The sequence below is a fragment of the Sceloporus occidentalis genome, unplaced genomic scaffold (assembly GCF_023333645.1).
Source record: "Sceloporus occidentalis isolate IW3139 unplaced genomic scaffold, rSceOcc1.0.p SCAF_3, whole genome shotgun sequence".
NCBI classification, from domain to species: domain Eukaryota; kingdom Metazoa; phylum Chordata; class Lepidosauria; order Squamata; family Phrynosomatidae; genus Sceloporus; species Sceloporus occidentalis.
Genome location: NW_028316983.1, coordinates 165,467,749 through 165,492,972, shown reverse-complemented (window position 1 = coordinate 165,492,972; position 25,224 = coordinate 165,467,749). Strand labels below are relative to the sequence as shown.

General features: G+C 39.2%; 1 protein-coding gene across 2 annotated transcripts in view; it reads left to right on the top strand.

The window, feature by feature from the left end:
• Positions 1 to 17,512, top strand: part of LOC149317055 (glucose-fructose oxidoreductase domain-containing protein 1-like) — a 59,796-nt gene extending 42,284 nt beyond the window's left edge. Inside the window, exons 1-2 of one of the 2 annotated variants that reach the window (XM_089516745.1) lie at positions 3,223 to 3,278; positions 12,791 to 17,512. In XM_089516745.1, the coding sequence (XP_089372871.1) occupies positions 12,847 to 13,710 (864 nt within the window). In that variant the 5' untranslated portion in view covers positions 3,223 to 3,278; positions 12,791 to 12,846 and the 3' untranslated portion in view covers positions 13,711 to 17,512. Of the gene's footprint in view, positions 1 to 3,222; positions 3,279 to 12,790 lie in introns of those variants that run through there. The other variant, XM_089516744.1, reaches the window with a different exon arrangement.
• The last annotated feature ends 7,712 nt before the right edge of the window (positions 17,513 to 25,224 follow it).

Below are 25,224 nucleotides of genomic sequence, written 5' to 3'. Positions count from 1 at the left end.
AAATACCTGGTAGGATGAAAGCCTTCAGTACAGATTTACTCACTGCACACTTTGTAGGTTTAAAAAATGGAAAAGCAAACAGCCGTGCTTTTTAAAATCTCTTCAGCTTGCTAAATAACTATGTACAACTCCTTATATTCCAGTTTTCTAAATGAGACACATGAAAGCAATTGAAACATGGGAAACAAACGGAGGCTTCTGTGTTCAGTCTAGGAAGAACCAGTGTTTTCATGTTAAGTAGGTCACATTGTTTGCAACTGAATTAGAGCTTAGTTTATTAATCTGGTTATTTTTACAGTGAAGCCCTTCATCATGACCCAATTGGCTCCATTTTAGATTCATATGAACCGGGACAGCAAATCTGTAGGGATAAGAGCTGGAAATCCACATTTCCACTATCTCACAGTGGTAGAACAGGATGGCTACCAGAAGAGGCTGCAGCCCTCAGCCATTTCCTGCAGCCTGCTTCTTTTTGTCAGCTATAGCCAGTATTGCCAATGGAAGTTATAGTCCAAAGTGGTGGTCCATGGACCAGGGTCTGTCCACAGGCCATTGACTGTCAGCCCTGGGAGTGTTTCCAGAAAAGAGAAACAATGGGCACAAATATGGCATTGGTACCTGGCACATGGGAGAGGGGTATTTCAGGTCTCCCATGTAAGATAGCTTGACATTGTTGTTGTTGTGCCTTTAAGTCATTTCTGACTTATGGTGACCCTAAGATAACCCTATTATGGGGTTTTCTTGGCAGAATTCTTCACAGGGGGTTTGCCTTTGCCTTCCACGGAGGCTGAAGGAGTGTGACTTGACCAAGGTCACCCAGTGAGTTTTCATAGCTAAGAAAGGATTCACTGAAACACAACCCTCCAGAAGGGAACACATCACTCCTGGGCCATCGGGCAAGTCACATTATCTCAACTTCAGAGTTGAGGCAATGAAGGGCTGTTCGACAGTGGAACACATTCCCTTGGAGTGTAGTGGAATCTCCTTCCTTAGAGGTCTTTAAACGGAGGCTGGATGGCCATCTGTTGGGGATGCTTTGATTGAGATTCCTGCATGGCAGGGGCTTGGACTGGACGGCCCTTGGGTCTCTTCCAACTCTATGATTCTATGAAAAGCCCCCTCTGAAGAAATCTTGCCAAGAAAACGCTGTGATAGGATCTCCTTAGGGTTGCCATAAGTTGGATATGATACGACAACAGCAAACACCAACAGTAATAAGCAAAAGACTGTTTCAAAGAAACTGGAATCAATGCACATGCAAGCAAACCTGAGGCAGGGCTATTGATTTATAATTATGAATGACTAATTTGTGGAGCTTGGAAAAACGAGTTTTTTTGGGGGTGACAATTTACAGAATCCCTGTGCTGGCTAGGGGATTCTGGGAGCTGTGACACAAAATGTAGCCCTTCCAAGCTCTTCCTATTTGCAATTGGATTGTTAACATTACATTGGATTTTACTCTGATCCCATTGACTCTCTACCTCACCCTGTTGATTGATTGAATGATTGTTTTTAGATTTGTATATTGTATTTAGTGCTCTTGGTTTTATCTATTTTATGATGTGTTTTGTAATTGGTTATAAACTCTATGTAAACCGTTTGATCTTTTGGAAAAGCGGTATATAAATAAAATTTATTATTATTATTATTACTTTAAACAACTGCATGTTTGAACAGTCAAACTCACCTGAGTTTTGGATAGTAGCAATGCTGTGGTCCTGCACACCAGAAGGCTACTTAGATCTTATTGAAGCCAACTGAATATGAGCAGCCTAGCTGTGTGCAGGACTGCAGTCTTTGAACATAAAGAGCTGATGATGGCCTTGTGAATACCATGTAGCCAATATTCTGTGCTTTAATGAATGATCTTCAGTTTCAAATTTTGCATGCAAACAATTTGACAACCCATTTTATCTGGCATTTTATCAATACAGCTACCCTTCAGTAGTGATACTGGAGCATAGTTTTTTGTGGGTTTTTTGGGCTATGTGGCCATGTTCTAGCAGAGAAACTGTGCTAGAACATGGCCACATAGCCCGAAAACCCCACAAAAAACCATGGATGCATTGAAAGCCTTCGACTTCATACTGGAGTATGTTTTGGAAGGCCAATATTTTTCATCCCTACTGCCACCTTCATTTTAATTTTCTATCATTCCCCATTTCATTATGATGATAGAACACAACTCAAAGGATACAGAAACTTTGGCATGCAGCCCATAATTAATGTGGAAGGGACTTTGTTGTTTTCCAGAGGACGTAATACATTAATTCATTGCATCCTTGAATGGATAATTCTACAGAATTTGGAACCAAATGTTCTACATTACTGGGAGGCCTATATGCCAACGCCATTCATTTGCTCCAGGTATAGTTGCCAGAGACCCAGCCTTTCCCAGTCTGCTGCCCTTCAGATGTTTTGGACCACAACCCACGTTACTCCCAGCCAGAGTGGGTGAGTGATGGGAATTGGAGTCCAAAACATTTTGAAAAGTGCCAAATTGGAGAAGGCTAATTTATATTAATGAGTTGATATTTACACATAAATAGCCCCAGTATAATAGTTATAATTTTGTGAGCACTTATTAACCTTTGTCTGATTTATATGACCAAGCCACAGCAATAATAAATATTTATATGTTTTTGTTCCTAATCTCCCAAAGCAATCTTTTCTTTTGTTATGTAGAAGCTATGGTTAAGTATGTTTCTAGTCAGTCATCTTTGTTTATAGACTGGAATGTGGTATTTCACTTTACTTCATAAAGCTCACCTTGGAATTCAGAATCGTGTCACATGCTATATGCTCAGCAGCTGTGTTGTTGCAATGTAAACATAAACCCCAAAAGGAGTTCAAACTGGTGTAGTGTGAATAGGCTATGAAGAATCCTTCCTAAAGGAGATGGGGATTTGTATGGTGTTGGAGAGATGCCTAATGTACATTTCTGTGTGGGCTGTGTACTTAGGTCAAGCCTGGATCTAACTGTTTGTGCTATGCTATTTACCATGCTTGCATCCACTTTGCTTATTCTAGCCAGATATTACTGTACTATTTATAGAAGAGCCAATAGAAATTGCTTTTCTCTATTCCCCCCCTTTCTCCGATTCCTTTAATATGACTGCCACTGGGCTCTGATAAGAGCTATACCATAGGATGAATTGGGATGCTGGGCACATGAGCTTGTCACATCATGTGATGTGTATCACTAAAGCACAATCCATGAAGGGCAAGAGAAGGTGGACTGATGATGTGAGGACATCCAAGGAAAGCAAAACAACTTGGTGAATGGTTCGTTCTGAATTCAGTATACAGAATATGATTATAGCTTTTATTACTGTTGCTATTGTTGATGTTATGTACCTGTAGGGTTACTCTCATATATTCACCATGCTGACTTGAATGGATTATTCAAGGTATTCTACTTGGCCCACCATCTAGTGGTCAGGCTAGTGGTGATTTGTAGTTTTCATTTTTAAAATAATCACAACACTCTTGCAGAGCTTTAAAGAGTTTTGGGGACAGACTACAGCTACCAGAATCTCCAAGCCAGCGTGGCCAGTGTTTTTCCCAAGTTTTGCTTTCTAGATCTTTATATCTTTGAAACTATAAGGGAATGCATTGGCAGTATTCTGCCCAGATATTTAATCAAAAGCCTGGCAACTCTGAGATTGCAATGGAGAATAAACTTTTGTTGTGCTGTCTATGGGTGGGATTCCCTCCCTTCATATCCATATTTTTGCCTAGTCCTAAACACTGGTTTGTACTCGGCAAGGAAAACAAGCTCTCTGGACAGTAATGAAAGGAAAGCTGGAGTAAATTAGAGCAAAATGTCATTGCCATTGTTTCTTTTAACACACTTTTGGAGCCTTGTATTTTAATCCTTCTGAAATATTTAGCAGCATATGTGGTTTTTTTCAAAATGAGAAACAGCTGTTTTCATTTGAAGGAGAAGGCAAAGAGTAGTGGAGCTTGGTATGATCACAAGAGCATTCTCTGTTGGCCCTTTTTATTTGAATCAATATGTAATATAGGCATATCTCCTCCTCCTCTTAGCCATGCTTATGGTTTTGAATTTGCTCCACATCTAATGTACATCTGTGCAAATGCACTCCAGAAACCTGCTTAACATTTGAATTCATTAGACATTCCTTCATTATAAGCATGCTTTACAGTGGAAATCATACACAAGTCACAATTTGCATTAATGCCAAAAGGACTTTCTCCCCTACCTCCGAAATATTTATAGCATACGGATTTCTTCTGAGTGGATGAACAGAGAACAGTTCTTCCATTCTGCTTTATAGTAGAGTAGTGGTTGACAAGCTTTGGTCCCCAAATGTTGTTTGAGTACAGTTCCCATCCAATATGGCCATTGGTTAGAGGAAGTTGTAGTCCAGCAACTTCAGGGGGGTGAGAAACTATTTGATGGAAATCACACAGATCTCCTGCATGTATTGGGTTATATTTACTGCAAAAGAATACAAGTTTATATTTGGGGCGCCTAACTTCACAGGATGATTCTGCTCATGGAAGCAATCCATTCATGAGAGGAGCTCCTCTTTCATGAACCTTTTTTTGCTTCCATTTACAGAAGGAAGGTTTTAGATCCATCCTACAATGTCAAATAATTTTCTATCTTGCGTCTCTCCCACACTCAGCCCTGGATTTGCTACCGTTTGCTAGAGCTTAAGTGTTTGGAAACGATGGGAATGTAATTAGTAGACTCTTTGATTGTTTCAATTGTTCTAATGTTAAATCTTGGAATTAGGTAGTCAGATAGTTGTGTGACAGATTGGAGGTGTAGAAATTTATTTATTGTTAATGTGGGATGTTTTAACTTACTGTATTCAGTTAAAGTAAAGGATGAGTTATTAATGTATATTCGTTAATATATTTCTCTTGTTTTGTTTATATATTTTGTTAACTGCTTTGATCTGTGGAAAAGCGGTATATAAATAAAACTTATTATTATTATTATTATTATTATTATTATTATTATTATTATTATTATTATTAAGGGGTCCTGGGCTAATCAGTTTATTTCAACCTAATATTATAGAATTATTGTCAGTGTAAAGGAGAGGAAGAGAGCCATGTGCATGTGTGTCTCAAGCATTCATATGTCCTGCGTTTGGAATCCTGAAGCTCCCCAAAAGCACATATTTCTTGATGGTGGTATTTGGTGCCATATGTTGACTATTAGTTGTGCTTTTAAGAGTTATTCATATAGTGAGCAAAAATGTTAATAATGTAATGATTGCACACTGAAAATGTTTATCTGCTGTCTAGTAGTGAAGGGAGTTATTTTGATTCCTTTCCATGGTGGAGGCAGAAGAGAAGGCAATTAGTTGGCGTTGCACAGTCAGCCCAATAGCATATCCAGATGTCTCTATTTTGATGGCTCTTGTCTACAGAAGACGTTTTCAGATAATCCAGAAGGAGGAAACACATTTAAGTGACAAATTGAATCACAGAGACCCCAAGGGCCATCCAGCCAAACCCTATTCTGCCATAAAAGAAGACACAAAGCACTCTCTCTACCTAAAAACCTCCAAAGAAGGAGACTCCACACACTCCAGGTCACTGTATTCTGAACATTTATTACAGTCAGAAATTTCTTCCTAATTTTTAGGTTGAATCTCTTTTCGTATAGTTTGTTGTTGAAGAATCTCCTTAGGCTACAAAGCATGTTCTTTGGGGAGCAAGCATACAGTATATAGTGGTAATCAGTTTTAGGGGGTTGGATTATGGTTTTCTCACTTTAGTATTCCTGCTGGAAATCTTTTCTGTGAAGCTTACGCTGCAGTGGTGCAATGTTGAAGCCCTATTTTACAGTTATGTCTTTGCTTTCACTGAGCAAATGTTCAGGGAAACTCCAGACAGTTCCATGCAAACAAACTTGGCAGTGCTAACATAATGAATACATATTTAGGAGATGTTTGCTGTAACTCAGGAACTCCCAGGCTGTATCTACACTGCAGAATTAATGCAGTTTGACACTGTTTTAACTGTCATGGCTCAAGTCAGTCTCAGTCTCAGACTTCATCATGTTGAGCTTAAAAACAAAGCTTTACAGGGGAGGGATGTAGGAGACTGCCCAAGACCAATTCAAGGTTTAAGCCAGTATACATTCCCTGGCCTATTTAGAGATCACGTGTTGAATGTAGGACCTTCTGCATGCAAAGCATGTGCTCTACCACTAAGCTGGGAACATGTTTTCTTGTTTGACTTTGGGAGGGACCATGCTTTGTCTGGAGAAAGACTTAAGATTTTACCGCATGAGCCCCTATACCGCTAAGAAAAAAATGGGAACATAACTGTTTGTAGAGAAACCATCACTGCACCTCTTCTCAATCACATGACTGGGGCTGCTGCCCCCATTGTGCTCTCTTCCTGACTCTCCCTTAATTCCGCCTACCTGCCTTATGCCCTACCCAGCATTTTTTAAGTTATTCCCTCCCCCCACCACATTTTTTGTGCAATTTGTGCAACTGCTGCTACAATTGAAGTTAAAGAAACAAAATAAATAGAAAAATAAAGGTAATCAGGGTGCCTTGGAATATCAAGGGGGAGAGGGAACAACTGGGAGGAGGAGACACTGACACCAAATGAATGGCAATTGTGCAACTGCCCTGGGACCAAAATTTCATACTTAGGTACTTGTGCACTTGCCAGGTCATTGACAAGTTTCCTCAGTCAGTGAAAAGGGACAGGTTGGGGACAGAGCAGCTGTGGGTTGAGATGGTGTTGGTGTGTTAAGTATCACCAAAACTGCTTCTTTCCTGGTATAATTACAGTTTAATTTCGTGGATAAGGCGGGAAATGAATGAATGAATGCAGACCACTATACTATTCTAGCTCTCTCATAATCCATAGTTCAAGTGACAGTTTTTAGTGTCCGCTATACAGAGTTGAGCCAAGTGGCTGTATTGTGTCGTCTAAAGGGTGTGAACCAAATTCCCTTGAAGTGACAGGGATGATGTTCAGCTGAAGTGTCAAGCTGGGATGACACTAGCACTGCTTCACTGGTTCTTCATGTGACTGTCTCAGTTCCTTGTGCTTTGAGGCCATTTCTGCTTGTGTACAAATGCCCTTACACTCAGGTCACCAACAATAGCATTTTCAGATGAGAATAAGAGCAACTCACCATTATTTCTTGGCTATAAAGAGAAAGCAAGCATTGTTCTCAAATTACATAATTCCAAATGTTTATAAAAATCAGAATGCCCAAACTGTTGGCCCATTGCTAGCAAAGCCAAACTTGGCAGATTATCATGTAACCGAGGCATGACAAAGCTGCAGTGTTGAACGGAAGGCTCCAAACGCTACTACTGCTTTTTTTTAAAGTAAAAACCCTGTACTGTGGATGCATGGTTGGAGGCATTGTTTACTTATGTTATTGGTATATAATATTGCTGAAAGCCAATTTGTAGCTTGCTATTGTTTCTGAATTAGGATTCAGCTGTTTGCCACTTTCCTTGACTAATGGCAAGGCCTAACTGCCCAAGTTTCTTAAAGCACACACACATGTAATGCAAATGTGTGAAGCAAATGTGTCTATTGATTACCTGCAACTCTAATTTCTGGTAGTAAATGAATCTCATTGTCTTTTACCACCAGATAGCAGCTGCTGGTCTGGGAGAGAGACTGGGTAGAATACAAGAATCAGAAGATTAATGAGAAGCAGCAAAAGATTTTTAGGTCTTACCTTAAAGACACCAGCTCCTGTCTGATCTTAGAGGCTAAACAAGGTCATCCCTAGTTAATTCTTGCATGGGAGACCAGCAATGAATACCAGATGTTGTAGGCTATATTTCAGAGGAAGGAGCTGGCAAGACTAATTTCAAGTATTCCTTGCCTAAAAAAACTGACAAGCGACTTGAAGACACATACACACACTTTCACTAGGGGATCTAGACCTAATCCAGTACAGCAACAATTGCTTGATAATCCAAGAAGTAAAACATATTTTTTGCATCTAAGAACAGTTAGTATACTTACTGTTTTGGCCTGCAGCTCCCAAACAGTGTGATCAGTGGTACTTCTGAGAGCTGTTAACCCCCAAATTAATATTTCCAAACCCTTAAAATGATTAAATATTCTCCAGAGCTCTTGAACTTTAAGTTCACATTAAAGCATAGGGGAGAGCAGTGTAGTCGCTCAGGGGGGGAACAGGGGGATTGCAGATCCAGAGGAGGGTCAGTACATCCAGTGGGACTGGTGCAGCTGTTGGGTGAGTGAGTTGCGGTTAGTCCTCCATGCACTTTACACAATCACATAAAGCATTTTCATCCAAATATTGTACAGCTTCATTTGAGAGCTTCTTCTTTAACCTGGAAGCATCCTTATCTCTTTTCCACACTTGGAACTTAACAACAACTGAATAGGTCAGTATTTAGTTTCACATTTAATTTGGCTTTCTATACAACACAGTTTCAGTTCATAGAATAAAATACTGCACTGTGGAATCACTATTGATCAGAATTCCCATCAATCTATTCCATTTTTCCTTCTCTAGCTTTTGAGTCTCCTCACCTTAAGCCACCATTTGCCACCATTCCATATCTACTGAGCATTTGTTGTTGTGTGCCTCCAAGTCCTTTTTTACTTATGGTAACCCTAAGGCTTATAGATTTTTCTTGGCAAATTTCTTCAGAGGGGTTTTGCCATTGTCATCCTCTGAGGCTGAGAGAGTATGATTTGTCTACGTGGGTTTTTATGCTTGAACCCTGATTTCTGAGATTTGTATGTATGTATATAATCAATTTAAAAAAATATATATATCCTGCCTTCACTTCGGTGAGCTCAAGGCAGCAAAAGAGGCTCACATTCTCCTCACAACAACTCTGTAAGGTAGGTCAGATCAAAGGAAATATATTGTTTGTGGTCATCTAGTGAGTTTTATGGTTCCGTGAGACTTTTCCAGGGCCTAATCCAACAGTCTAATAATTACACCATGTTGGCTGTCTCTTTATTTACAGTTATATTCATTTCACTCCAAGGAGGTCAGCAAGCTAAAGCACATATATCTGTTTCAAGACTGAAGCCAGATTTTCTAAAGATATTCCCACATTTGCACACATCTGAAGAGCAAGGGTTCAGCTTCTGTGTTTTATTTTCTGTAGTCACACACAACTGTCTACTCCAATTTGTTTCAGCTGTTGTTCTCAAAGAAGATGGCTTGTTTAAGCCAAAGGGCCAGTGCTTCTATGATCATGGGGCAACTGTGGCCCTCCAGAATTTTTTGGACTGCAGCTGCTCCAGTCCCTCAGCATTAGCTAAACTGGATAGGGCTGATGGATGTTGCAGACCAAAAATATCTGCAAGGTGACACTTGTACACCAACCTTACAGCTTAAGAGAAGCTGGTTTGTTTCTGATGGTTCTGTGTGTCACTTTGATTTCAATTTTGAATCCCATCAGCACAAATGTAATGTGGATTTCAGCTGCAATATAATATATGTTTGATGGGTCTATATTTATTTGCAAAAGTAAGAAGATTTTCGTTCCGTAATATCTAGTCATCCTTCAGCAATGGCTTATATGCTTTTGTGGCTGTTAAAGCATTCTTCACAGGATCTTTATGTTTGAATACATTTTCACAGTTTATGATAAGCCACAATTGCTTTTAAAAGATGGTCATTGGAATATATCAGTGGAGATTCTTGAACGGTGGCAGTGGGGTATTTAATATTGTGGGGTGGTTCTAAAATGATTGTGAATGTCTTCCTCTCTTCCCAGTCTCTTCTCCACTTTTCCCTACATTCAGCATTCTGATTTCAGGTGGCCTGACAGTAACAATATACATCCATGCCTCAGTTAACAATGTCTCTGATGAAGAGTTTTCTTTTGTTGTTGTTGTTGTTGCTGTTGTGTGCTTTCAAGTAATTTCCAACTTATGGCGACTCTAAGGCAAACCTATAGTGGAGTTTTCTTGGAAAATGTCTTCAGAGGTAGGCTGAGAGAGTGGGACTTGTCCAAGTTCACAAAGTGGGTTTCCATGGCCAAGCTGGAATTCAAACCCTGCTCTCCAGAGTCCTAGTCTAACACTCAAACCACTACCCCACGCTGGCTCCTTTTTTACCAGGTTCTTTCTGCCAACCCAGCCCCATCTCTTTTCCTCTTTGTCCTCTGTCTACCTAGAAGACTTTTTTAACAGTATAAGCAATGGGACGGTGATGAAGGACTAGAGAGACGCAGACATTCATTTGCTAAGTCGGAACAGTGTGTCTGTTGTAAACAGTGCAACAAAGCTTGAGCTGGGAAAGAATGGGATGTTTCTCAGTCAATCTGAGTCTAGCTGTCTGTGCCTGCCTACAACAGGCAAAGTAACAGCCGCTGCTTCTCGAGCAGGAGTGAAGAGCAAAACAGAAAGAAAGTGGGAAAGTGAGTAAATCTACCCTTACCAGCTATCCCAGTGGGGAAGGAAAAGTGAGAGAGGTTGTGACAGTTGTTCAAAAAGGAAAATGGTGTCCATAGTTGTAGTATCTTTATATTCTACATGCCCGGGGGGGGGGGGGGGATGATGGAGATTTGTTGCATGTTTATGTAAAATCTGCATTTCTGCACCTTAAGTTATTTGCTAACCCTGGCATCCTACAGTGAGAACATACTCTGCTGGCAAAGACTCGTTTAAATAAAGTGCTGATTTACACTGAATAGTTCTGCAGCTGAAGATACAGCTGAACCTTACCTATTAAAGGAATGTAGGTCAGGTACATGAATTCATTCTGTGAAGTCAAACAAACCTAATTTTATATGAATGAAGTTGACGCAGTAGGAGATGGTTGATGCTTAGTGACAAAGGTTCAAAGTTACAGCTTCACAGCCAATCCATACATTTGAGGAAAAAGCTGAAAAGAATATAAACATGTCAGTGGTTGCCAGATGAAGATATTAAAAATCAGGACGTGTTCTGAAGAGCAGGCAGTAAAATATGCACCATCCCTGCAATTTCTATAGCTCTGGATTTCAAATATTCTATTAAATGGGAATCTTTTCTCCCAGGAGAGTTTTCTGCAGTTTGTATACAATATACAAATGTGCATGTATGTATGTGCATACACACACACACACACACACACACACACACACACACACACACACACTGAATGACAAAAACAGCTAGGTAGCAATATGGGGCCTATGTCTTTCCTTCGAATGACAGTATCATCACATAAGTAATGATCTTTAAAGCTGGAGTGGGGAGTCTTTGGTTCTGCAGATGCCACACATATAGTGTCTCACAGATGCTACACATTGAAAAATGTTTTTGAGACCATATCTATTGTAATTATGAAGCTATGGAAGTACTGTATGTATAGAAAATCCACTGTAAGCATTCTACATGTAAAGCTGAATTGTTACATCTGAGATAATACCCCACTTATTCCCCCCTGAGATAACACATATTGACAGGAATCCCAATCTCCAAAATTGTTCTTTGTACTTTTGAGGCTATAGTTGAGATTTTAGAACTCTTAACAGGGGATTATAATTTAAAATCAAACCAAACTAGCTTCTGTGGAATGTGCTTATCTTAAATTTTAAGATGGTAAAAAATCAGACTGAGATGCAAGCATTAAAGTATATGGTTTAAAATGAAGGTTTCAAACTAAGAAATTTGGGTTTAAAATAAAAGTTTCAAATTTTGGTGTAAAAAAAGGTTTTACAATCTTCCTTTTTCAGAGTGAAGTCATACTTTCTTGTGTCCCAAGAATTTAAGCTGCATGCATTCAATGATAATCAGATGCCCTGTTCATGATTTAATGATTTTATTTATGATTTATGTTTAAGATTCTGTTTATGACACATATGCTATGTAACTGAAACAAGAAAAACGTATTACATTGCGTCTTACTTACATTGCATTGCATTTAACATCTTCAGAAGTTTGTTCTGCCTGACAAAAACAGCAATAAGATTGTGAGTGTATTATTTGTTGTTCTTAACTGATATCAAATCAAATTAATTTTATGGAAATCCCATGCATGAAAGACCTCCAACTCATGCTATCGACAGCTCTGCTCAGGTCTTGCAAACTCAGGGCCATGGCTTCCTTGTCTATCTATCTGTAATGTTCTCTTCCTCTTTTTCTACTGCCTTTTACCTTATTTAGGGAAGGTTCAGGCTTGATTTGCTGTAGAACCCATTTATTGGTCTTTTTAGCGGTGCTTAGTGTCCCCAGAACTCTTCTCCATGACCATGTTTCAAATGAGTTGATTTTTCTTCCTATCAGTTTTCACGACCATACATAGAAATGGGAAATACAATGTCATGGACAGTCCTAATTCTAGTGTTCAATAATAAATCTTGATACTTCAGAATCCTGTCTAGTTTCTTTATAGCTCCCTTTCCACATCCTGGTTTTCTTTCTGATTTCTTGATTACATTCTGATTAATAACTCAGCCAAAGTATGAAAATCTTAAACTAAAATTATGTAAATCATATTTGGTCATTAATTTTATTTTCTTAATGTTCAACTGTAAACCTGCCTTTGCACTTCTGGAGTGTTTCCCAAACTTTGATCATCCAGATGTTTTGGACTTCAGTTCCCAGAAGCCCTATCCAGTTTGGCCAACAATTAGGAATTCTGTGAGCTGAAATCCAAAATATCTGAAGGACCAAAGACTGGGAAACACAGCCTTAAATAATTGAGATATTATGCCCTCTTTGAATTGTTTTTAAACGGAGCCCTTCCTTCAGCAGCCTTTCTGGATTACTGCTCCAATGGTATTTAGGGTATGGGGTGTCCCAGCTTCCTAACTTTTTTTTTTGTTTTAATGTCTGGCAGGGATTGGGAAGAACGTCATCTGTGACAGAACCGCTACTCCATTGGATGCCTTTAGGATGATGACTGCTGCCCATTATTATCCCAAGCTCATGAGCATTATGGGTAACGTTCTCCGTTTCCTTCCTGCCTTTGTGAAGATGAAGCAACTGATCCAAGAGGGCTACGTAGGGGAGCTGCTTGTCTGTGAGGTACAGGTCCACAGTGGGAGCCTGCTGGGGAAGAAGTATAACTGGAGCTGCGATGACCTGATGGGTGGTGGAGGTTTGCATTCTGTTGGTACCTATATTATTGATCTTTTGACCTTCCTCACTGGCCAAAAGGCTGTGAAAGTACATGGACTGCTAAAGACCTTTGTGAAACAGACGGACCACATCAAGGGAATACGCCAAATTACGAGTGATGACTTTTGTACGTTTCAGATGGTCTTGGAAGGAGGGGTATGTTGCACTGTTACCCTCAACTTCAATGTACCTGGGGAATTTAAACAGGATATTGTTGTGGTAGGTTCCAATGGGCGGCTGATTGTGGTAGGCACCGATTTATATGGGCAGAACAATAATTCGCAACAAAGGGAGCTTCTCCTGAAAGATTCCACGCCAGTCAGCAATGCCTTGTTACCAGCGAAGGCCTTCAGTGATATCCCATCCCCTTACCTCCGGGGAACGATAAAGATGGTACAGGCTGTCAGGGAAGCATTTGAAGATCAGGATGACCGGCGAACCTGGGATGGACAGCCACTCACAATGGCTGCCACATTTGATGACTGTCTCTATGCGTTGTGTGTGGTGGACACTATTAAAAAATCAAACCAACTGGGTGAATGGCAGAACATTGTAATTATGACTGAAGAACCAGAACTAAGCCCTGCCTACTTGATCAGTGAAGCAATGCGCAGGAGCAGAATGTCCCTGTATTGTTAGCTTTTTATTGTTAATAATATTATTTTCTTATTTTGTTACATCTCGGGAAATAGGAGCAAAGCATCGCAGTTCTTTCCTAACAGAAAACATGTCTTGCTTTGTCAGACATGTTTTGGACAAGGAAGAAGGAGGAAATATGGGGAGGAAATCCTTGCTGTTTAAATCCCTGCATTGCTTAGTTGGTGCTGAAATATTAAATGCATTTGAAATGCTTGTGAAAAATAGCTCCCGATAAAAAGGAAACTTGTACTAACTGTTTACAAAAATGGCATTATAGGAAAGTAAAACATAATATACTTGCAATCTGCAAGTCCACACTGATTCATTTGTGTATAAGGTAAGATCAATATATATTTAAGAAGATCTGGATGGACACTAACACCAGGCTGCAAAGATGCTGACATGTCGGAAATAACTTTGCAGCAAATAAAATGGTGGGTGGCTTTTGACATGAACACTTCCTAGCAGCCTTGCTGGTAAGAGCATGCTAACTGGTTCCTGTTGAGATATCCACTGTGTCTGCATTAGTTCATTACCAGAACAGAATACTTGGCATGAATATGTTTTATGCCCTGGAAAGATATGGCAATTTGATTTTCATGGTTAATATATACAGTTTGTTTTGTCTCTGGATGTCACTCCATGGCCCAGATCAGAACATAATATGATTTTAAAAATATTAGGCAGAGCTTGAAAAGATTATTTTTTGAAATATAGAGAAATGGAAAATACGAGTATCTGCTAAAATCCTGCTGCACCCCTGTTCAACAACACACTAGTCAACAACGTGCAGTGGTTTTTTTAAAAAAAATGGAAATAAAAGTAAAGGAAGGATAGTTTTACTCCATGGCTACGCTAGTGCAGAGGTACCTGTATGGTATCCGCTTTAACTTTGGCTAATCTAGTTAAGTTTTAGGGAATTTAAAAAGATTTCAGAGTATTATGCTAAACCTGGAGATTTAAAGGCCCATGCAATGTAACTACAGCTTGAGGATTTCCCTTGTGGCAATATCTCCTTCACAGCATTCTACCTGCATAGGCACAAACCATTCCTATGCATAGATAATTGCACTTTTACATTTGTGTAGCTCTTATCTCTTCCTATTATACAACAATTAGCAAAGTTTACATCAGAGAGAAACGTTTCTTTCAACAAAACATTTACTTAATTTAGGAATGCTTTGGTTGCCAGCAGAGCTTTTATTGACTATATACTTTTGAATTATAGCTCCCACTGTAGTGACTGGGAGAGTCTGGCAGCTGTAGTTTCAAAAAGAACTATTCCAAGCTTTGACTAGTAATACCTATGTAATACAGGAGAGCTACACATGTTTTCTACACATGTCGCTCAGTGGTCATGACATCCCAGTGGAATGGTTGTGTTCTTGTTCATTTTTATGATCCAAGTCCTCTTGAATAAAAAATGGTTTGGTTCTTTCAATAAGAAATGTATGCATTTATGTAGAATCCACTGCTGTTTTCAGATTATGCAATACATTATTTAATGGAGGTATAGACATATGCTGCTGTTCAACCTTTTAAAGAAAAAAACCCACTGGTGGCCAGCAAGTAAGTATTGGATAGATGCAAAATGAAAAACACAATAATTCATAAATAATCAATAAAAGCCACCAAAACTGTGGCAGAAAAATTCATTAATACCCACTAGTTAAAATTATCCAGATGATATGATGGAATCCCTGGGCAAATTATAGCCTATACAACTCCAAAGATTTGTTTTCCAAGATGTGAGTCACATCACTGACATGGACACTTGCACTGAAAAAAAATCTAACTGGAGACTCCAGTGGGGTCTGTTTACTGTTACTTTTAGTATGTACCTGAATGTAAAGTTTGTAGCCCACTTTGTGTTTTCTTCACCTGTTAAACATATTATCTCCCTATTTCTTTCCATCCTTGATAGAACTCCTTTGTAGTAATTACTAGACATCACTAGAGCAACCATAGAGGCTCTGTTATCTTGTTTTGCTGTCTCTTACTCACAGATCCTGTTCCCCTTCTAAACAAGTAGGATGAGTGAACACAGGACTAGGAAAAATCCGGTGAAGTAGTGGAAATCCTGCAAAAATTATTATTCTTTCACTCTGATCCATATATTCTTGTGGTCAGTGTGATGTACCTTACCAAGGCCGCCCTTATCATTAGGCAGATGGAGGCAGCTGTCTTACTAAGCAGATGCTGTGGAATGCAAAGCAGTGACTAGGTGGAGAGTAGAACTGTGTGCTCCAGGTAATCTGCCTTGTATCCCATCAGGAAGGATGCTTTCCTGTCACCAATATTGAAATAAAATTCAACTCCCAGTCCAGGTGGCTTCTGCACATGAAGGGAGGAGCCAGGGGGAGGGAACAACACACCATATTTTACTTGACCCCAGGCAATGTACTATCTTGATCTGCAATTGATCTTCATGTTCACTTGCTAGAAAGATGGAGGGTACTAGGTGTGGAAAAGGAGAAATAAGTTGGAGGTGGGTGCAAATTCAAGAACTGAAACAATGCTGTAGAGCTTGAATTCATTCTGAATGTTATGACTACAGATAATCAAAGGTTTCCCTTTTTGTGTTGCCATGGTGCTAGCCACCACCTCTTAAAATGCACTTGATAAATGGATAAAATGTTTACTGTATTAATTTATAGATCTTTTCAATTAAAAAAAAAACACCAGTCAAAGACTGCTGGGATCATTCTATCATTTTAGTCCATCATGGACAGATCTAGCCAGGTCAGCTATCTCTTTCTTTTTCTCCCACTCTGTTACGCTTATCAGCAAGGGTGGTACTGTAAAATTATGGTGCCTAGTTCTACATAATGGGACCTCTACATTTGCTGGGATTAGGACCCCCATGAAAGTGGAAAAACCACAAATGAAAAAGCACTTTTTTTTACTTGACATCTCAAGGAATCTTCATTGCAATGCTATGGTCAACATCTGTTAGATGTATGCTGTAGGACACAAAAATGCCTAAGTGTGTCCCTAGGTCCTCCATGTAACTGTGTGGCACAATTCTTCTGGCAGAATTGTGCTGGAGGACCTAGAGATTCCTAGAGAGAACATGTTAGTCAAATCTGCAAATAAACAGATTCACAAAGTCAAGGCTGCAAATGGGGAGGGCTCATTGTAAATCCTTTTAGCTATAGAATTAGCATAATATCCATGATTGGCTGAAGCTCTCCATTTTATCTGGTTCTTGGATGCCTTGTCTTTCTTTTCTTTCAATCTTCAACAATCCAAGTGTACATTTATTGCTGTATTTAAAATATATATTTATTGTGTTTTTCAAGCATATATATATATATATAGACAAATACATGAAGCAAACTATATATCTAAAATGTCAGTGCATGGGCATTTTATGTACAGTAGATATTTTAAAGAGTTATTTATCAAACAAAGTGTGATTAAAAACAGAGTCTATATTTTATATATCTATATCCTGTAGATAGCAAAATAAAATGACATTTAAATTATAGCAAGAAGAAACGGGGATATTTTAAAAAGAAAAGGGCAAATGTTGTGGTTATCTCTAGCACTTTGACAGCCTGGCTACTTTTTAATGGAAAGCTGCCTCCTGTGGTTCTCAGCTGTAGCAAAATTCATCTGTCCTTCTGTTTCTTGAAAGGACCATGTTTGTATGTTACTTTTTCAACTGCTTGGGGAATGTAGTTAGCTACAGGCAGCCATGAGAATAGATGTGCTGCTTAAAATATGGTTATCTCCTGTTCTTATATATTTGCATTGTTGGACTAAAAAGAACCTAATGGTGAATAAAGACATAAAAGGATTCTAGCTGTTAGCCATTCCTTGGCTGTGTTTTCCTTGTACAGGTTTTTCTACATTCTGTTATGATTGTTTGATTCAACTAACCTGAAAGAAATCTTTAAAAATATTATTCATTTGCTTTAAATAGTACAAATTTCCATCAAGATTTGGTATGGAATAATGGATAGAGCACAGAGATGGTGGTAGGTTTAATACATTACTTTTATTCCCAGAGCTTGCAAAAGTTAAATTTTGGACTCTCAAAATCCTGCTGCCCAATAGCTGTGATAGCAAATCTGTGATTTGTAGTCCCAAAAATAACTACCCTAAGCTCTGCACATTATACTGCCACCTGAAATCAGAGCTGGAAAAATAAGTACTTTTATATGCTAGCCTGGGGAATTCTGGGAGCTGTAGTCAAAACAATTAAATTTTCAAATTCTGCCTGTTTGAAATATTATGACTTTTTACAAAATCCAATATTGCCCCATTATCTGTGACTTATCATAGCAGTGTTGTATCACTGCACACATCATAAGACAACACTCGCTATTGTGGTTTCACCACCTCAATTACTTCCTCAGACCAGAGCAAAACGGTATGATCTTGTGCCTATTAGCTTATATACATAGGTCATTTACCCCGAATTCCCCCTGGGCTTGCTGCATCCCATTTAAATGTCATAGGGCCAAAATCCCAAATGGTCTGGACTGCCTTCACAACAGCCGCATTCAATTTGAGGCTTCCTCTCCTTTTAAACAATTCCACTTTTGCTGAAGGTTTTCCACTCACCTCACAGCAGCGATGATAGCTGGCTTCTCACAGTCTCTGCAAGCCATGTGGTGGTGCCCATTGTGAGCATGAGTTGCTCTGAGGTTAGAACAAGGTGCCCGATGTTGACTATGTACACCTTTTTCTGACCTGAGCAGTGGTGCCAGATGACAGATGGGGTCTCTGTGGGAAGGCAGTTGCCCGTCGTTGGCAGCAGTGGCCGAAAACCCTTAGCAAGAGTGCAAGTAAGCTGGGGGAATTTGGTGCCACCCAGAGTATTCTGACAAGTGTCGATAGCCGCCCCCCCCCCCCCCCCCGCCATCAAAAGACTTATTTACAGGCTTTGTCTCCAGTTCTAGTAGGGCCAGGAAGATGTGTGGCCATTTTCTGCATTGACTGTTCCTTAACTTCCGTCTAATAAAACATCCTAAGTAGGCCCTAATACTGTCACTTTTCTCCATCTACATGATTTTTAATATTTTAGGGTTGTTGTTTTTTCCTGATGAAGGAGCCAGAATCAGCTTTGACAGCTAATATTTCATGCTTTTTTGTTATCACTGTAATGTGTATTTTCAGTTTTGTCAGAAGTGCTACCCTGGCATTCTTCTGTGAGTTAGTGCTTGAAAAATGCAAGAAAAAAGGCTAGAATTCTGTTAAGTGCATTATGGTAGCGACTGAACGTTTTCAGAGTTATGCAGTAGTGGTGAGGCTCCTGACAGCCTGTTTTTCCAAGACCTTCCTTCCTTCTGCTGCTGCCTCTGTGGTCTTTCCCCTCCTGATACCAACATCTGTTATGCTGGCATAGTGAACCAACAGGATTCTGGTTATGGATTGCATTTCCAGAGAGACAGACATATTTGTCTTCTTCACAATAAAAGCAGGAGGCAGTTGTGGCACCTTTGAGACCAACAGATTTATTTTAGCATGCACTTTTGTACATTACAGCCCACTTCCTCAGGTACCTTGATGTGGGCACTAAATAAATAGTTATTGTTGGTATTACTGTTATTTTAGTTACTTATATCCAACATTTCTCTCAATATAGGAACTTAATACAGTTCATATAAAACAAACCCCAACTACTTCTCCATGCAACACACACCTTTCCTGATGCATTAATGCAGTTTGGCACCACTTAAACTGTCATGGCTCCATTCTACACAATCTTGAGATTTGTAGTTTGTTGTGGCAGCAGCACGCTTTGACAGAGAAGGCTAAATGCCTCACAAAATTCAACAAAATTGAGTCATGGCTGTTAAAAGTGGTGCCAAACTGCATTAATTCTTGTCTTGCACTATCTAGACTACTGCCTTCTGAGTGCCTCATCCATTGGCACTGATGAAGCAAAATTCTGCTGCTCGTCCAACCAGCTTTACTGTATGGAATGAAAGAGGTGTGTATTTGCTTATCCTCCTTTGCTTCAGACAGCAACATATCTTGAGCTGTCTTGATTGTCTAAACTTTGTTCTTCCCAGCATCAGCAAAGAACAGGTGGGTGTGTACATCTAAAATGTGTTAATTCAAAACCTGCACTTGTATTCAGGTAAGTGCTCATTCATTCATAATGGTGCCTAGGAAGAAATATAAAAGCCAATCCTGGAAATGCAGGTGCATTGCAGAAGACAATTACAGTATAGATTAAGTAGTGAAGCAGGTAACGGTTGACACGGGGAAAGCTAAAAAGAAAATTTGGACATCTACAGATATGTGGCAGGAAAGAAACAAACTAAATACATTACAAATAAGGGAGACTACAGTGCAGCAAAGTGTAAGCAACCCCCCCCCCCAAATATCTGCAGATCTTTTTGCTGGTAGGAGTGCCAGTTGGTCAGGAAAAATACCCGAGCTGCTCATGTGCCTTTAATATCAATGTAACATGCAGAAACCAGGGAAATATTTCTAAAGTGAACAGATAAACAGCTGCTAACATCTACAAATCAAGTTGTTTAACTAGGGGGGAGAAGAAGCAGTTACTGCAAAATACTCTACTCTGAGAGCTGGGGGGCCAAGCAGAAGTTAAGGTGACTTACTAGATTTTAGCATCTGCAATATTCATCTACATTGGTTGCAGTGCTAAGATTCTGAACACAATGCCTTGCTATAGAAAACATTTTAAGAGGTGTCCCACTTTTTTAAAAAAATACAGAATGAAATCTCTATGATAAGTTTACCTTGGCAACTTTTGCATTCTCTGAATAGCTCAGAAAGCAAAGGTTTCAGCTTTAAATCTGCAGTATTTCCTTTTAATTTTACCTGTCCTACCCCCAATTAAGTCAGTAGGGAGAAATAGAAAAATAAAAGGGTAAAGTGTAGTTACTATTATCAAAAGCGCAAATAATTACAGGAAACAAAGTTGTGGGAATGAAACCAAACCATGACAAGCTGCCTTGTGAAAAGGCCAGAATTTAAAGCGATGGGTCAGTTGAATATTTCTGCACAAGTACAGCAATTTCTGGCAAACAAATATGTAGCAACTTAGTAGTGCATACATACATACATACATTAAAATTTGGTGATGCGTTGTGTAGTAGTTTTGAGTGTTGGACTATTAAGTCTGGAGACCAGGGTTGAAATCACACTCGGCCATGGAAACCCTCTGGGTGACTTTGGGCAAGTCACACTCTCTCAACCTGAGAGGCAGGATCACTTTATGGTCACCATAAGCCAGAAACAACTTGGAAGTACATAACAACAAAGGCTGCATCTGCACTACAAAAATAATCCAGTTTGACACCACTTTAACTGCCATGGCTCAATGTTATGGAATTTTGGGAATTGTAGTTTGTTGTGGCACCAGAGCTCTCTGACAGAGGGAGTGACATTTGGTGCAAAAGGACCTACCAAATAGACTGCTTTGAGAAGTGAAACTGGGGTCTTGCTCTTCCCAACTCAGGGTGACCAGATGTCATAACTGCAAAGGAGGACAAGGCACTGCAAAACGTAGGACAGTCAAGAAAAATGTAGGGCATTACAAAATAAAACACATAGGTATAAATGCATTTCGTAAGGTTTATTTACAATACATCTACAGTACAAAAACTATATTTTATTATGTACTCTGCTGTATTTGTCTGATGAACTTTGTTAAACCGAACTCTGAGCAAGACAAATGCTAAAGCTTGCACTTTTCTAGCAACAAATTCTTGACCAAATCTACATTTGAATTACTCCTTCCATTTTCCCATTGTGTGGAAATTAAGGGAAAAACAAATTTTAATATTTTCATTGTCTCCTCAAGCAGTCCACTGCCTCTTTCCCCCCTCCGATAAACACACACACCCTGAGCCCTGGGTGCGAGTCTTGTCTGCTGCTGCTGCTCCTAGGAAAAAATAACTTTAAGGATCCATATTATCCCCCTATTTGCAGCAAGGGCAGGCTGCCAAGTAGACACATTTCTTGAAGGGGAACAGCAAATGTGTTTCTCAAAGGGCTTCTTTGTCATTCTCAAAATGGAGCATTCTGTAACATTTATGTACAATCCAAGAATATAATTATAATCAGTTATATATAACAATATAAACACAATGTATAACTGTAAAGAAATAGTTCACATACAACTATAAAATTTTTAGAATATGCCACCCCTGCTTCTGTAACTATAGTTGTAGGAGATTGTTAATAATAAGGCCTTTAGTCAACAAAGTTTTAAGTAAGGCATCCAAACCTTTCTTCCAAGGAGCAGCTGCGGAAGTGAGAGGCTTGATAGTAAAGTAGACATGAAATAGTAGTAGCAAGAAAGACGACTCTCAGGTATTTCTTTCATATTTTATGCATTATAGTTTTCATGCATTATAGTTACCATGTTCCTTTATTTTTTTCTGTTCATCCTCAATGGAGGACATTTTGGAATTCTTCCTGGACAGAAGGTTGAAATGTAGGACATATTCTGATAAAGGTGGACATCTGGTCACCCTGCCCCAACTGTTTGCTATTTTATCAAAACTGTGCTTGATATCAAGGAAAATGACAAGGGCTCAAGGTTATGTCTGCCAACAATGCTCCAAGGAGCATGAACTAAACTGAAGTGTGATCATGGCCAAAGGTAGAGATGCTGATAATCTGTCCTCACTGGGCAGACTGGCAAGGGCTGATGGAAACTGCCACTTTAAAGACTTTGGGAGAAAATGCAGAAGCTGTGGCTTTAGTTTGAGCTCCCAAAGGGGGAAAAATCTAGAGTCAAATCAAAAGCCAATTTAAATAAAAGCACCTAACATATGAAAGGACTGAGGAAAACTGAATGCTGCCTAAGATTGGAAAATGTTTGCTGGAAGTGAACAGGGCACATGCACAAATCTTTGAAGGTTAGCATCAATTAATGCTAGTAACTGTGGCTTTGCAAATATTATTTTTTTTTGCTGAATGTAGGCATTTATAAAAGCACACACCACAACTGTTTGGATTCGGGCTTCTCCCTGCCCGGTGTAATTTTCAAGCTTCTAACAAGAGCAAACTCAATTACCTGAAAAATGTGTACACGATGTAAAAAGTCAGATTTTGAACATCCAGAACAGAAAAGACATCTGAACTGTTGAAATGGCAGTTCAATAAATTCCATACTGCCCCTCCATTCAGTTTCTCCATGGATGAAGACAAATCTGTGCTTATGACCTGTATCCCAGTATTCACCATTTTTAACTGTCATGGTTTCTTGCACCCCCAAACCCCACAATAATTTTTGGTAAGGTACTGTTTTTTTTTAAAGGATTCCTTCTCATCATCTCCCCTCCCCACACGCACAGTTCCCAGAGTTCTCTGGGAAGAGGAATGATTATTACACTGATGTGTAATGTAGATATTCTCAGAAAAATCACAGTCCATAGACTACAGACTTTTTTTTAACTCTTGGAAAAAACAAGTTCTTCCATAAAACATATTTTTTTCTTAAAGTCTTATGGCTATTATAAAGGACGGCCTGGGCAACTGTGGCGTTCCAGAAGTTGCTGGAGTTGGGACTATACCTCTCAGCATTCCTCACTAAATAAGATTTCTGGGACCTGCAGTCCAACATCTGGAAGGCCACAAATTCCCCACTGTGATATAGGGGCTAGTATTTGAGAGATGGGTTAAATGTAACATTAGTTTCCCACACCCAATGTACACTCAAAACATCCCTTTCGTTGTATATAAGTTTATGTTTTAGTTACATAGTTGTTAAGATATAAAATGTACATGCAAGACAAATTTCTCTTAGTGAGCAAAAACAAGTTCAGGACTGTGGGGAATGCACCAGTATCATCACTGTACACATGAAGGAGTATTTTGTCTTCTCTGATAAAGTTTCCAGAGGGGCTACATGAAATTAAATCCAGTTGCCTAACACTGGCTATTTAGAAATGATTGCATGTGATGAAAAGCTGATCTTTCTTAACACAATTTGTTATATACCCATGACCACATGTGTGTGTGTTTAGTACACAATTTAATAGAGATGGCCACAAACAAAACATGCAGTAAAGTATGTGGCTGTAAAATTATTGTAACAAAAGGTTCTATGTGTAGGCAGAGTTTATGGAAGTGAAAATATAGTTGCCACGCCACTCCCTTGCTCAGGGATTGGAGCTTTTTACAGGTATAATGCTGGGCAAGAAATAAAAGTGTACAGCTTTCACAGCATGGATTTATACTGAAGAATGTTAAGAAGTTCAGGGCCTCAGCCAGGCATAAGGGGTGGGAGTTGCAATGCATCATACAGCAAAGTCTTATTCATGTTGACTGATAAATTATTTCTGTGGGATTATCCTTTTGTTAGGACTGAGTGGCTAGCTACAGATTACAGTGTATCTGTTCTGAGTCCATTACATCCATCTCTTACATTCTCTGCAATCTGTGAGATCTTTCTGTAACTCCTCTTTCAGAGGGGTAGCCATAGGGTTAGTCCATCACAGCAAAAAAACCCATCTAGCTTTTGGTAGCCACCCCTTTAGCAAATTATGTAGCATTATTGTCAGTCTCACACATCTCAGTTTCACCAAATGATCTCAGTTGACAGTGTTATATGAAGAAAAACTGAAAGTCTATTTTAAAAACTGAGGCATAATTTTCTGTGGCACAGCTTCTTCGTCAGATGCATGAACTCGTGAGCTAAGTGGCCAGACTGAGAGAAGGAGAAAAAAAAATTAAATTAACAAAAAAATCAGTGTTGCTTTATACAAGGAAATTTGCCATAAGCTATGCTCTTCACTGAACCTTGACACATCTAATACTACAAATCTCTGTTTTGCTTTTGGAGGTTCACTTTGAGGGGGAAAATTGCAACACCAAATCTTCTTTTTCTTCTCTTCCTACTGGAATACAGACACACACATTCATTCCCTCTGGATATGCATAAACACTTCCATCCCCATGTCTGTTTTATGCATATAACGTTGGTCCTGTCCCTTGATTAATGGTGCAGTCTTATACACACTTACTTGAAAGTTAGTCCCATTGCATTCAATGGGACCTACTCTGAGCAAACATGCATGGGTTTATGCTGCAAACTGATTACATTTAAAGTGCTATGTTTTCTCCAGAACAAGATGTTTAGTAGTTGCGCTGGGGAATTACGCTTTTAAAATATCTATACCTAGAATGATGTTTCTTTTTCAGAAGCATCTAAAATGAAAGTATGAGAGCTGTCCAAACTGTATCCAAGCAGTTCCACAGCTAGGATCTGAAAAACTGCACACCTAGTGCTATATGTCCACAGCTTATTTCCTTCTTATCTCTCTCCCAAATAACTTTCTGAAAATAAGGGTAGTTTTAAAAACTAGTTTGTGATTTGCCACTGGATACTGCTATTTCATCCTTCTCTGTGTCAAAACATTCCAGTCGTAGGTGTACAAGTTCTTAGGCATGTTTAAGCAGCTCTTGGCATCCTGGCCTATGAATCATGCATGCATTACCAATAAAACATGTTTGTTTTCCAAGGTTGGAGCCTAAAACATTAATACAGAGTCTGTTGCCTCCTACTGTCAAGACTGT